Source organism: Solea solea, chromosome 12, assembly GCF_958295425.1.
Source record: "Solea solea chromosome 12, fSolSol10.1, whole genome shotgun sequence".
In the NCBI taxonomy this organism is placed as follows: domain Eukaryota; kingdom Metazoa; phylum Chordata; class Actinopteri; order Pleuronectiformes; family Soleidae; genus Solea; species Solea solea.
The window spans coordinates 15867201-15880082 of NC_081145.1; the positions used below are offsets into that span (position 1 = coordinate 15867201).

Below are 12882 nucleotides of genomic sequence, written 5' to 3' on the forward strand. Positions count from 1 at the left end.
AACCGGGGGGACTGACTTGAAAGGCTAAAGCTCTATAGACATTTTCCATCATCAAAGCAATTTTTATTCCCACACATGCTGTAGATCTCATTCCTTTATACATTTTAGATAAGCAGAGATCCGTTTTCTTTCACGGGGAATCACAAAGATAACCCTCTTGTATTCGGTGGAACGCAAAAATGAATAATATTGTAAGTCGCAGATGGTGTAGCGCTCAGGTCTGCGGTAGTGGCAGATGTTTCTAAATTGAAAGTGTTTGGCTGCAAATCACATCTTTGAATTAGATTTAAATTATTCAGAAACTACTGAAGTGTCAGTTCTCCTCCTACAAGTGTTCAGTTCTTTACCCAAAATTAGCTCAGAGAATACAGGACAGCCGGAGGATGGATTTAAGACCACACTGTTGTGGCATAACCTCAGGGTAAAATTTTACAAAAAACATTGTAATTCATCTTGACTTTTTTTTCTCCTGCCTTCACCACAGAGTGGCGTCCTGGTTCAACGGGGCAAATTTTGTCTGATCTGGACTTGACTTCCCAAAAAGAGGGCAGGTGGAGACACATCAACACTCTGGCACATTATAATGTGAGTACTGAGGACCTGTTAGTGTTTTGATGCCATATATATCACAAAAGGAAGACTGAGAAAATCCGGGGATGCAAGATGGAATAGGGCAAGTAAATAGCTGTATGCGGGCATGTGGATCTGTTTTTAGAGTTCAGTGAGTTGTCTCTCTGCCGCAGACCTTCAGATTTTAATATATCCGTGCGCACCATACAATGTTTTGTGTACTGGGTATATTCGTCCAGTGCATGCTTACACCGTGCTGTCTATTTTGTACAAAAGAAAAACCTGTTTATGTCCACCCTTCAAATATACCAGAAAGCCCTGTTTAACCTTTGTCCGTCACTGTTTCCCTCAGTAGTGCAGCAGCACGCCTAAAATTCAAATTTCTCACGACCAGGCTGTCAAAAGTACCCAGTCTTGGTTTGCTCTTGTCAGCTCTTGATGGCGACAGAACACGACTAAATCTTCTTGGCATGGTATTGATCTCTGGAAAATCAAGGTCACTCACAAATATCCTCTCCCTGTTCTGCTCTTAGCCTCTTAAGTCCCTCTCATTCAAAGGTAATCTTTTTTTTTCATCCCACCCACTGATGTCTTCTTCTCGGAGCCTTGCTACCATAGATTCACCTGCTGTGTCAGAAGTCTTAATCACAGCATTTGCGAGGTCAATAATGGGCTGACGGCAAAGAAAGTGGCCGCTAAATACACCAATAAAGTCCCAGTGTTGTTGCCCATTCAGTCAAATTGATTATGAATTAGTTCTGGGACCCTGAAAAAGGCTTGTCGATCCCGGTCACAGTTTTCTTTCTAATTCAGTGTATATGAAGTGTACACTGTGGGTGATGTGTCCAACAGAGGACTGTTTCTGTGCATTCCAGGTGCGAGATAACGCTACATTAGTATTGTCCAAGGTGCTCCACACTCAGCAGAACTACGATCAGAATCAAGAGAACCACGAGGAGCGTAAGTGTCTTATAATACGTATACAACATAAAGACACACTTGTTGAACCTTGCAACGCAGAAATCCAATGAGTACTCGAGAATGTAAAGCGTGTGTCTGGAGCTTTTCTCTGGGGCTTTTTGCCCCCACTTTCATTTAACTTGCTAATGCACGTGGCTTGATGTAGCATACTTTGAGATTATGCTGAAATAATATCTGCTTTTTTTTTTTCTTCAGCCCTTTTTATGTGCATTTTCAGAATACATGGTTGTTTAGAATTTCCATTTTCATATTCTCTCTGCATGACAAACATGCTCTTGTTTTCTCATCATTTTAATATTTTCTGTAAGGGTGTGCATGAATAAATAAGGTGAGGATTTATTAGATTGAAAGTTTAAAAGTTTTTTTTTTTTTTGCCCTGCTAGGAAATGCTCTGTTGGACGATGACAAGGTATTTCATTTGGTGAGGCCGCAAGACGAACTGGATGAGAACAAATCTAAACGAGGAAGCATCAAGGACAAGTCGATGACCAAAGCTATTACAGAGATCTATCTAACACGGCTTCTTTCTGTCAAGGTACAAAATAATAATCTAGTGAATCACACATTTGTTAAAGTAATCATAGGGAATTTGCAGTCTTTTTTTTCCGGTATGTGCTTTCATTTGAAAAGACCAGTTTAACTGATGGGACAGCAAATGTTAAAATACTGAGAATTGTGAATGTCTTGATGCAAATCGCCACAGTATGTCTCCGAACTGTGCCTCACAGACAGTATCTGTGGCCTCTTTTAGGGGACATTGCAGCAGTTTGTGGATGACTTTTTCCGCAGTGTGCTGTGCTCGGGGGCAGTGGTGCCACCGGCTGTCAAGTATTTCTTTGACTTCCTGGATGAACAGGCACTGAAACACAACAATGTGGATGAGGAAACCATCCATATCTGGAAGACAAATAGGTAAAAGTACACTTTTACGCTTACACTGGCACTGTCAGAGTTTCATTTGTACACGCTATAGACCATTTACTCGTGCCAAGAAGTGCTGGCAATATCAGAACTAAAAACACCTGCTCTGTAGAGAGATTTCCCCCCTGTGAAAAACAAATTAGTATACTGTATATTCAAATGTGTTGTCAGTGCTAATGCAGTAGTGAATATATACCTTTTTATTGTCATAGCTGATCATGGTGGAGAGAGTTTTACCAATTTTATGTATAATTAGTTTTATTAGTCCTGCGGGGTTTGTCGTGATTTGTCTTTATGGGAGATTTTATTTATGTCTATTTTCAGTTTGTTTTAGACTGATTGGGAGATTAAAAAAAAAAAAAAAGAAGAAGAAAAAACGAATTATTCAAAGTACATTTCGTACATTTTTTTCTCTAAAATTTCAGGCAGTAGCCCAAGATTGAAAACTCAAAGTAAAAATAATCTGTACTTTAATAATCACTCTTATACACACACACACACTCTCTGAAATGCATAGACTGACCAGGTCACAAATCATTCTGCCGTCGATACAGTAACTTTCCAAGAAATAAAACTTACTTATCCAAGACAGAGAGCTGAATACAAATGCACAATTTCAGTTCACTTAGTTTGCATTTGCAATCCCCCTGCTCCCATGTGACATTTAAGTGCATAAATTAGTGTCACGTCGGCTGAGGCTCAAGAATACAAGACGATGTGTTGCATGTAGATGCCGGTGATTGACGTAAGGCGAGTAAGAGAGCACCCACACAAGGACAGGAGATGAGCGATTTAATTACTTGCCGCACCCCACGCCACTTTCTGCATCCACCCATTTCTGTTTATCAAATCAAGTGAGGGCCATGTATTAAATATGAATGTGTGTATAAGGCATAACAACAAACAAACATGGTAATTATATCCCAAGCTAATTTAATTCTGTGATTATGGAAACATTGCTATTTTTATGCCTCTATTGTATCCTCAGCCTTCCCTGGAGATATTACCAAACCAGTATGAATTTAACACATTGTGCATTTCATGTCTCCGATAGTAGGCCATTCATACTGATTAGGGTGGAGAGTGTTTTTGGAAGCTTTTTCTTTTGAATTCACAAGCTGACACCAGGTTGGAATCGAGCATATGGAGCTTATGTTCTCCTGCTCAGAGGGGAAAATAAATTAGCACAAGTGCTTTTACAGTCCAGCAAACTTTTGTCAACGTGTTGCAGTTTAGTTTAACATTTCTGATTATTATGCCTACATTGTGACTTTTGCCCAGTGCTGCAGTTCCATAGATGGTCAGAAATAAGTTCATTTTGATTGAACAGCACACATTCGTATAGTATTGTCTGAGATAGAAATATAAAGCGACAGTTGAGGGTATTGTTCTGAATAAAGTGACACCTGCAAAAGGTTTTCTCCACCCCTGTTATTATCTTGTACTGCGCTCAATTGCACCTCAGGCAAATGCTCTCGCACATGAAATGTCTTCCTGTCGCAAATTAATTTATAGTTATAATATGGTTGATGAGATCCTCCCCCTCCCCCCCGATTTTGGAGCCATAATAATGGTAACAACAACAAGACAACAGACTGATTTATTATTATTTTTTTGCTCTTTTTGGCCAAATAGCCTTCCTCTACGGTTCTGGGTGAACATCCTTAAGAATCCCCACTTCATCTTTGATGTCCACGTGTCTGAAGTGGTGGATGCCTCACTCTCTGTCATCGCCCAGACCTTCATGGATGCCTGCACCAAGAGCGAGCACAAACTCAGCCGGGTGAGTGGATTCATGGAGGTGGAAGTGCAGAATGGGGAATAAAAGGGCAAAAAGGGAAGAGGGAAGACAAGATCGAGAAAATGAGAAGTAAAACAATGATATCAAGGGTTATTTAATCTAAAGTAAAAGCTTCTTTTTTTTTATCGTGTTCTAGGACTCTCCAAGTAACAAACTACTCTATGCAAAGGAGATCTCCACCTATAAGAAGATGGTGGATGAGTAAGTCACTTTACAATTCTCTTTCAAGCTGTTGTTTTCATGTCAGTTGAGAATGCTCCCTGTAAAACATGTGTTAATAATAATTAATAATAACTCTCTCTCTCTCTCTGTCTCTCTCTCTCTGTCTCTCTCTCTGTCTCTCTCCCTCCCTCTCTGTAGTTACTATAAGGGCATTAGGCAGATGGTACCCGTCAGTGACCAAGACATGAACACTCATCTGGCAGAGGTGTCACGGGTGAGACACACAGTTCTGTGCTCTTTAGTTGATTCTCCTATTAGCGTTGCATCCTTAAGATTTTACTCTCGGTTGGTTTGGTTACAGTGCAGTTATTCAGATTTTCCAAAATTGTAATTGCTTTCTGCCAGCATGCATGCACACAACAGTTTTGAGTTTGTTGATTGGGTTTTTCTTGCCCAAATGCACCTTGGGAATCTTTCCTTGCCAGTTTGGTTTGGCATAAAAATGGAATATAAGGCCTGTCGTGCCTTTTGTGTGGAAATGTTAGTCATTTCCACAAGTCCGAGCTAATTCTGTGCCTGTGCACACCGTGAACAGAATCGCACAACTGAGTCCAATACAGGGCCGAGGTCGTGCTTTTAAGACCAAAATTGTACCATTGATAAGGGAGTATGTTTTGAAAGATAGACTGGCTATTAAATGTTTAATGTAATGATTCTAGCTTTAATATCTGATGGTGAACTATAATGGTCTCTTTTTTCATATCCATATTGCCTTTACTGCCATATTAATGGAATTGCTTAAATGTTGTGTTTAACCTTGAACTGTCATTTCTGTTTTGCAGTCTCACACAGACACACTGAACACGCAAGTGGCTCTCCATCAGCTTTACCAGTATGCCAGCAAATATTATGATGGGGTAAGAGGCCCTTCTCTTCCTATCGCACCCAAAGGAGGCTATTCCACTGAATGCACTACTGCCCACTACATTATTGCTTTTCCCCTTTTTTTTCTCACTTCACTCTTGATATGCCAGAGGAGTGATTGTATAAAATTTTAATTGAAAGCGTTTCTGATGGGATGCGAATTGGAAAATTGCTCTGGGAATTGATTTTTAAGTGTCCATTGTGCATTGCCACTTGAGGTCACAAAAAGGGGATAAACAAAACCTAATGAACAAGTTGGATAAACAAATGGGGCTGTCAGTCTCCCTTGAGTGGGGCTCCCGAACAATAACAGCTTGTATGACGTGAGTGTTGATGTCAAATAACAGCAGTCTCCTCCCAATCTCCACCCCTTTTCTTTCCCCTTTGTCCTGCACTATTTCTCCATCCATCCTCCCTCTTCTTGTCTCTTTGCTTCTCCAACATTTTTCCTCTCCTCCAACTCCTCCTCATTCTTCTCTATGCTTATTGCTCTCTGTCATCTCTTTAATTTCCCCCCAATTTCTGCCCCTCTTACCTTCCTTCCTACACAGATCATCGCATCTCTAGAGGAGGACCCAGCTGCCCAGAGTAAACAGCTGACCCTGCGGCTCCAGCAGATAGCAGCCGCCCTGGAAAACAAAGTGACTGACCTCTAACCCCCCCCCCCCCCCCCCCCCGAGTGAAGGGATGGAGGGAAGGGGGGTATAGTACGATACTGCCAGTGACTACAGGGGCTTATTTCTTTTTTTTTTTTCAGCGTGTATAACATGGAAATAAGTAAAAGTGAGAAGGGACTCGTATACTGTAGGTGTATGTTGTACATCATGGCCCTGGGACATTTTTCTGTACAGCAGACTAACAGGGACTAATGGTATGCAGATAAAGCGCAAAAAGGGGAAGAAAATGATGGGTTACACTTTCATAGGTACGCCTTAAAGCTAACTTGCCAAACCTTAAAGGTCTGTGTGCGTGCACCCTCAAGCTTCACTGAATATTGCTCCTACATCGCAGTGTGGGAGACTTCTCACTGAGAATTAAGCCCTTCTGTGGAAAACTGGCATAGGAGATAATCAGATGTTCAATTTCTTTATGTGTAGAAAAGGTTTTAAGAATTGTATTATATATTTTTTTTATCGTGCAGTCTTTATGCGGAAAGCTTTATAAGGAAAAAAATTATCTTTTTAAATGGATCACCTTGTGGTACGGATAGTGTTTTTATTAGCCTGTGTGTGCGTAGATGTCTGTGTGAAGTACATGTGAACAAGAGCGTGTATCGCGTAACTTGAGTGTGTGAGTGTGGAAATGTTTGTGCACACACAGGATGCCTACTAACAGGCGCGAGTGTGATGAGACGCCTGCTTTCTGTCATTTAATGCCCCAAACCTGGTGACACACTGGAGCCAGTGCTCTAATCTAGCTTTTTGACTGAGACCAAAGGGTCCTCATAAGGACACTGTACATTGCTAGATTACACAGTGTCCTTATAAGGACACTGGCATTAATATGAGCCTGTGTATTGCTAGGATACACACTCTACACAATCTAGTAATATGCTGGCTCATATGAATGCCAGGTCATTAGTAGCTTCAGAAATAGTCGAGTTAAATTCTTCACTTTTAGCCGGATTTCCTTTTGTGCTAATGGAAATCAATGATAGCACACTCTGTCTCCCTTTATTGTACAGTGCCATGATACATTCCACTTCAAATAAAGCACACAGGGGAAGTTTTTAAGACATTTCATTTACTTACCGATTTTTTTCTTACGGTTTCTTTTTTTTTTTTTTTTTTTTTTTTTAAATATCGGCAAGAAGCAACTTTACTCTGCCATGGAGCCATGTCATCTCATATTAGCCCTGCAATAACAATACCTTGAGCCACATTTAACTATTGCATTAGCGTTCTAAATTCATGCACATACAGTAGTAATTCAGCAATATGTTCGATGATTTCCTTAATGGCTTAATGCATTTTTTAGTGTTAATGCTTTTAGTGCCATTTTTTTAGTATTATCCTTTTAATGTTCCAAATAATCATCAAGCATTCTGCCTCTAAAGCTATGAAAGAGCCTATTGCATATGACTTTAATAATCTATTAGAGATGCAGTTGGTACTTAAGTGGAACATTTTGAAAAAGTTACAGTGGTTTTAGCCTTTGTATGGTGTGTAGGGAGGGTGTCAGGTTCAATCATGTACATAATTGTTATTATAATTGGAATATTGATATGTCAGTGTCAAAGCTGGGGTGTTGACAGGATGGGAATGAGAGTTTGATATTTCTTGGGCCATTTAACACAACCATGTTTTATCTCGAAATTGTAGGTTTTCCTGTTGACAGATGATTTAATTGTACTATCTCTATCTGATCTTGGATGTGTGCAGTTGACGGAGCATAACGAGCTCCCAAGACCACAGAATGTTAACGATTCCTGCCTTGGCTAGAGAGGGGTTTTCACAGACCTAGAGCCTGCCTGCCTGCAATCTCAGCATGGCACCATGGTATCCTGACCAACGGCACTTGGCTCTGCCCACTCGGTGCAGTGCAGAGTGGCACTCTGTATAATGGAATCAGCAGGGGAGGCTTTTGATCTTAATTGCATGCTGACTGCAGTCTCCATCCGTGTCTCCACTGTTGTTTACTGCTGACTCTTCTCTCACTGACAAAGTTGATGCAAGGCTTCTTTCAGAGCATTTCTTTAACCAAAAATGTGCCTTATTGAATAGGATGATACATGTACGTGTATTGTTTCTAAATTAACCTAGGTGATTATGATGATGATAGTGCTATAGACACAGCAATGTATTTGGACTTGTGATATTATGTGTGCTGTCTAAAATGCTAGATGCCCTGCTGCAGCCATTTGTGTGCCAATAGGCTGAAGACATTTCAGTAAGATTTCTTTTACGATTGCAGTTTTGATGTGTGCATTTTATTTGGGTGTCTGTGGTGTGTGCTTAGTAGGACTTTGATGGCAAAGGCAAAAAGCCAAAATGAATACATGTGTAATAGTGGCCAATGTGATTTGGATTTCCCTTGAAAATGTCTGGCATTTCCAAATTAGTCTGGAGTCAAAAGATGTAGATTGAATATAGTGCAAAAATTGTTCCAATTGTGTTCATTGTTTTGCCCAGTGTTTCTAAGCTATTCCACAGTGTGAACGAAAAATGACTATCTATACTCGACAAATGACCTTTCTTACTGCTGTGCAGTTATTATTTTTATTTCTTGTTTGCTATACCATATAAATCTTTGTAAAACATGTTGAAATACTGTATTCTAACTGTATAATCCTATGCATTGAGTCCTGGAACAAAAAAAGAAAAGTGAAAAAAAAAACAAAAAACAAAAACAGTTTGTGCAGTTGTCCAGACCTTTTTTTCCATTTTGAAACTTGTGAATGTGCTGTAACGATTAAAGAAACTGGGACATTCCATTTTCAGTACAAAACATAGGAAGCCAACGGTCTCCTCCCCATTTAAGGCAGCTCAGAAGATGCTTGACGGTGTGTACCTGATTTGGTTGTGCTGGAGGAACATCATTTCACAAAGGTTGTGTGTGTGTGGCCGGAGAAGTTACACATAGGTTTCATCAGACACTCCGCCATGAATAAACTCAGAGACATATGCCCTTCATATCTGCTGTGTTTTTTTCACTTTTAAAATATTGATTAGCCTCAACTGATCCCTCAGTTCCCATGCATATTTCATGAGTTAATATCACCTTGGGTGATTGAAAGTAACACTTTCCACAAGTAGCCAATTTCTTGTTGAGTGAACTGAATGTTTGCTGCAAGACTTTGGTATTTATACAGCTCATTACAAGACCTCAGATTTATTTTAGAGCTAACACACACACACACACACACACACATACACAGGTGGATTTATGAAAATGATCTCCTATTCAAACCAAGAAGACACAGAGAGCTTAGTGCTTGAACTTCAGGTTTTCAGAGATATACTTTCCCATTATAACCCTAAATTACTTTCCTGATACCATCAGTCTTAGGCAGCACATCCTACGATGGCTGATGGTTTTTCTCCAAATACCACATCATAGTCCTGTCACAAGATTCAGAATGAAAATGAGGAGCCAAGGTCTGGCTTCTCAAAATGAGTTGATAATGTAAATAGCCACGCAGCATCTCTGTCACTGGTAGTGAAGGTTGAAAAATTGCTGCAAAAACATTAATTAAGTACTGACAGCTAAGAATGAAATTGGAAAAAACGAAAGATGAAAGACGAAATTGCCTAATCTGACTGCTTAACAAACCCTAATGCAGGGGGTGGAGACGTCCAAGACGGACAGGAGGCCAGCGCATGCCGTCTCCTAACTCAGCAGATCATTGATGCAGCAAAAAGATAGGGCAACTCCAAGGACTGCTGCCAAAGCACGAGTTGTTACACTTGATTATCGCAAACACTGCATCTTGAACACTGTCCTCCAAGTGTTGAAAAATGCAATACTGTTCATATTCCTATCAAGAAGACCCCAGGTTACATCATGTTTTATGTCGACATTATTTGTTGCTGTGCAATGCACTTGTGCTATGATTTCCAAATAACTATGCCCTCCGATGTCAATTATTTTGCACACTAGGAATAATTGTTTTAAGTCAGCCTCTTTGCAGGGTCCCTACAATAAATTGGGTTAAAATCTGCATTTTGCTGGCTTCTGTTCTTCTGCCTCTGATGTTTCACACACAACAGCCAGCCTCTTGTTCAGGAGATAGATGTGTTTCCACATGTTTCAAACCTTCTAATGAGATTTGGCTTTGATTTCCTCTGTCTTGGGGGAAGAGGAGGAGAACTTTGTGGGTGGGGGGGAAACGATGATGGTGTGGTGTAAATTTAAACAGTTGTTCTGATGAATAATTTAAAACCAGGCAAATGACTGATTCCAAGGGTCCTCTAAGCTCAATTGTAACCTGAGAGCAAATTTAAATATGCAGTGAGGCTGGCGTGCATTTAAACAGACTCAGACCTGCAGGATTTTATAGTGGTTTAGGTTTAAACTCTTTAAATTTAGAGTGACCAGGGTTGAATCAGCAGGCAATTAATCTGTTCACTGAAGGAATGTAACGGGCTAATGGTGAGTCCAGGCTGATTTGTCGAGAGCCAACTGTTCAGAGGGGAGAATAGCGTTCTAAACCACAAATGAATACACTGGGTATAGATTTGTCGCACAAGAATAAATATTCAGTGTAAGTACAGACAAACAGAGAATCACAATTTACATGCGTTATAGTTCCACATCAAAGATGATGATTTCCACTGTACTTCATGTTTTTAAAGTCATTCTCAAGGAGCACATAGGCCTTTTTTGAGGCCATTCCTTCAAAGCACATTTTGGCCACAAGGCAAAAAGCCTTTATATCCAATATCAAACACATACCACAGATAGATTTCTTATCTGTGTCAGAAGTCTGTGAGGAAACTAAAGGGGACAGAGCATTTGCAGTCAGGACCCTGCGGTGATGTGCCTTAAGGAAATCAGGCCGGCTGACTCAGTAATGTAGTAGAGACCATTCATAAAACATATTTATTAGAGGGCCTTTCCAGATTTTGTTTTAATTTTCCTTTGTGTTTCTTTTTGGGGATATTTTCTGAAATTTTATTCTTAAAAAAAAAAAGATTTTCTTTGTGATTGCTAAGCATATTGTAATCCATAAAAGGATTAATATAAATGGTGACTTTTCAACTCCAGTTATATATAGCCACAGTCATCACCAGTCTTCCCATATCTTATAGGAAATTGTATCTGATCATGTATTAGGAGAAAATGTAGTTTTGATTTAGCGTACAATACCGAGGATGTCTGACAGCAACAAGTGTAGTTAGTACTGACTACGCTCTGTCTCATTCCCAGGTACAAGCACTTCACAAGTTATTTTTCCCCCACTGTAATCTCCTCAAGATGAGATCCCTTCCATAAGAGGCTTGTCACAAAATCCACTACTCTAGTATCCCTTGAAATGGTGTTCTGGAAAACAACAGTAAATTGGAAACATTGAGTTCACTCAGACTGAAGCCTTGTATTAGCTTCACTTGAGCTCTGAAATGCACTTTTGCACACCATTTACTTTAATGAATCAAACCAGTGCACAATTACCCAAAGTGCAATTGCTGGAGAAGAATGCTGATTGGCAACTGGAGGACTGATATGGACCTATTTATTTGTAGGGATCACCAGCTGCTTATCCAGTGGAAAAAGAGGGACTGTATTAAATGAGCAGCGGTGCATCACCTTACTAAAAAAAAACCCTACAGCTTCTCAAAGTCTTGGAATCAGCTTTTCCTCAATTCAATTCATTCGGTGGGTGGCGGTGCAGAAGGGCAGGCTGGGTCGAGGGAGGAGTGGGTGGTTGATCAAACCTGTTGAAAAATAAGGTGAGATCTGTGGCCCACCCATGATGCCCTGTAGTCTGGGAGTCTGACTCCTTGTGGCCAGAGATGGTTTTCAGACAATATGTTGCTGCGGCTGATACTCCATCATGCTTGTCCTTACCCTTCCTTTTCCCTCAGCTCTTTCTGTACACATTAGAGTTAGTAATTAGACATTTCTTGCAAAGACAAGTGATTGTGGATTTGTCCTCTGCATTCCACCTATCCTTATTACACACCAGTAGTGAACACACACACACAAGCCAGGCACAGGAGCAGTAAGCAGCACTTATCTGCCCCCGGGGAGCAATGGGAGATTGGGTGCCAGCCCTAGGCCCGTCCCAATATTGAACCAGCGACCTTCTGGTTACAAGCCCAATTCATTTGCTTTTGGCCATGGGCTGCCCCACATCTTTCAGCTCCTTCTTTTTTTCTGACTTAAAAGCCCTCTAGTTCTCCTCAAGGATAGCCTTTGTGTCAGGATTAATCCAGAGTTTGTTGTTAGAGAAACAACATACAGCCCTTTATGTTGTCTGTAATTGTGTGAGTCCGACTGTCAATATCCTCCCCGTGACCTTCACAGTTCTTAAAACACAGTCGTCTTAAAACCATCAGTCTTTCAGAATCTCACCAGTCTTGTCTGATCATCTCTTCACTGTGCGGGTCACACAGCTGATTGCATGTGTACCAGGTGGGTATCAGAGATGGAACCCAATGTTGGCATAATAAAGGTCCAGTATTTTATTGTCTCTGGTGTGGCATAATGGGTGAATGTGGCCAGAAGTCATTGGCAACAATTATGGGACAGTGGTAAAAAAAAAAGGTAGATTTTACAATTCTATCTTGAATGTTGACACAGCTTTGGGAGGTGGAGGAATAGATTGAGTCTAGTTATTATGACTGAGGCAGGGTTACTGTGGGGTAAACTGTGGGCCGGCATTAACAGGTTAACGCTCAGAGATACAAAGAACCAGTGTGGCAAAGAAGAGACTATAAAACACAGTATTTCAGCAGTGTTCTCTGTACAACAGACAGACAATGAAGATGTTCATTAACCTGGCAGAACTGGGAGAAACAACATCCACTGTACTCTGCCAAGAGCCACCCAAGAAGAGCAGTAGACTAATGGGGTTTCTGCAC

General features: G+C 40.5%; 1 protein-coding gene across 1 annotated transcript in view; it reads left to right on the forward strand.

Moving 5' to 3' along the window:
- Positions 1 to 10019, forward strand: part of plxnb2b (plexin b2b) — a 108727-nt gene extending 98708 nt beyond the window's left edge. Inside the window, exons 29-37 of the mRNA XM_058644898.1 lie at positions 485 to 585; positions 1446 to 1530; positions 1935 to 2086; positions 2303 to 2463; positions 4108 to 4255; positions 4410 to 4474; positions 4634 to 4709; positions 5278 to 5352; positions 5911 to 10019. Coding sequence (XP_058500881.1) covers positions 485 to 585; positions 1446 to 1530; positions 1935 to 2086; positions 2303 to 2463; positions 4108 to 4255; positions 4410 to 4474; positions 4634 to 4709; positions 5278 to 5352; positions 5911 to 6015 — 968 coding nt within the window. The 3' untranslated portion in view covers positions 6016 to 10019. The remainder of the gene's footprint in view (positions 1 to 484; positions 586 to 1445; positions 1531 to 1934; positions 2087 to 2302; positions 2464 to 4107; positions 4256 to 4409; positions 4475 to 4633; positions 4710 to 5277; positions 5353 to 5910) is intronic.
- Positions 10020 to 12882: the final 2863 nt, after the last annotated feature.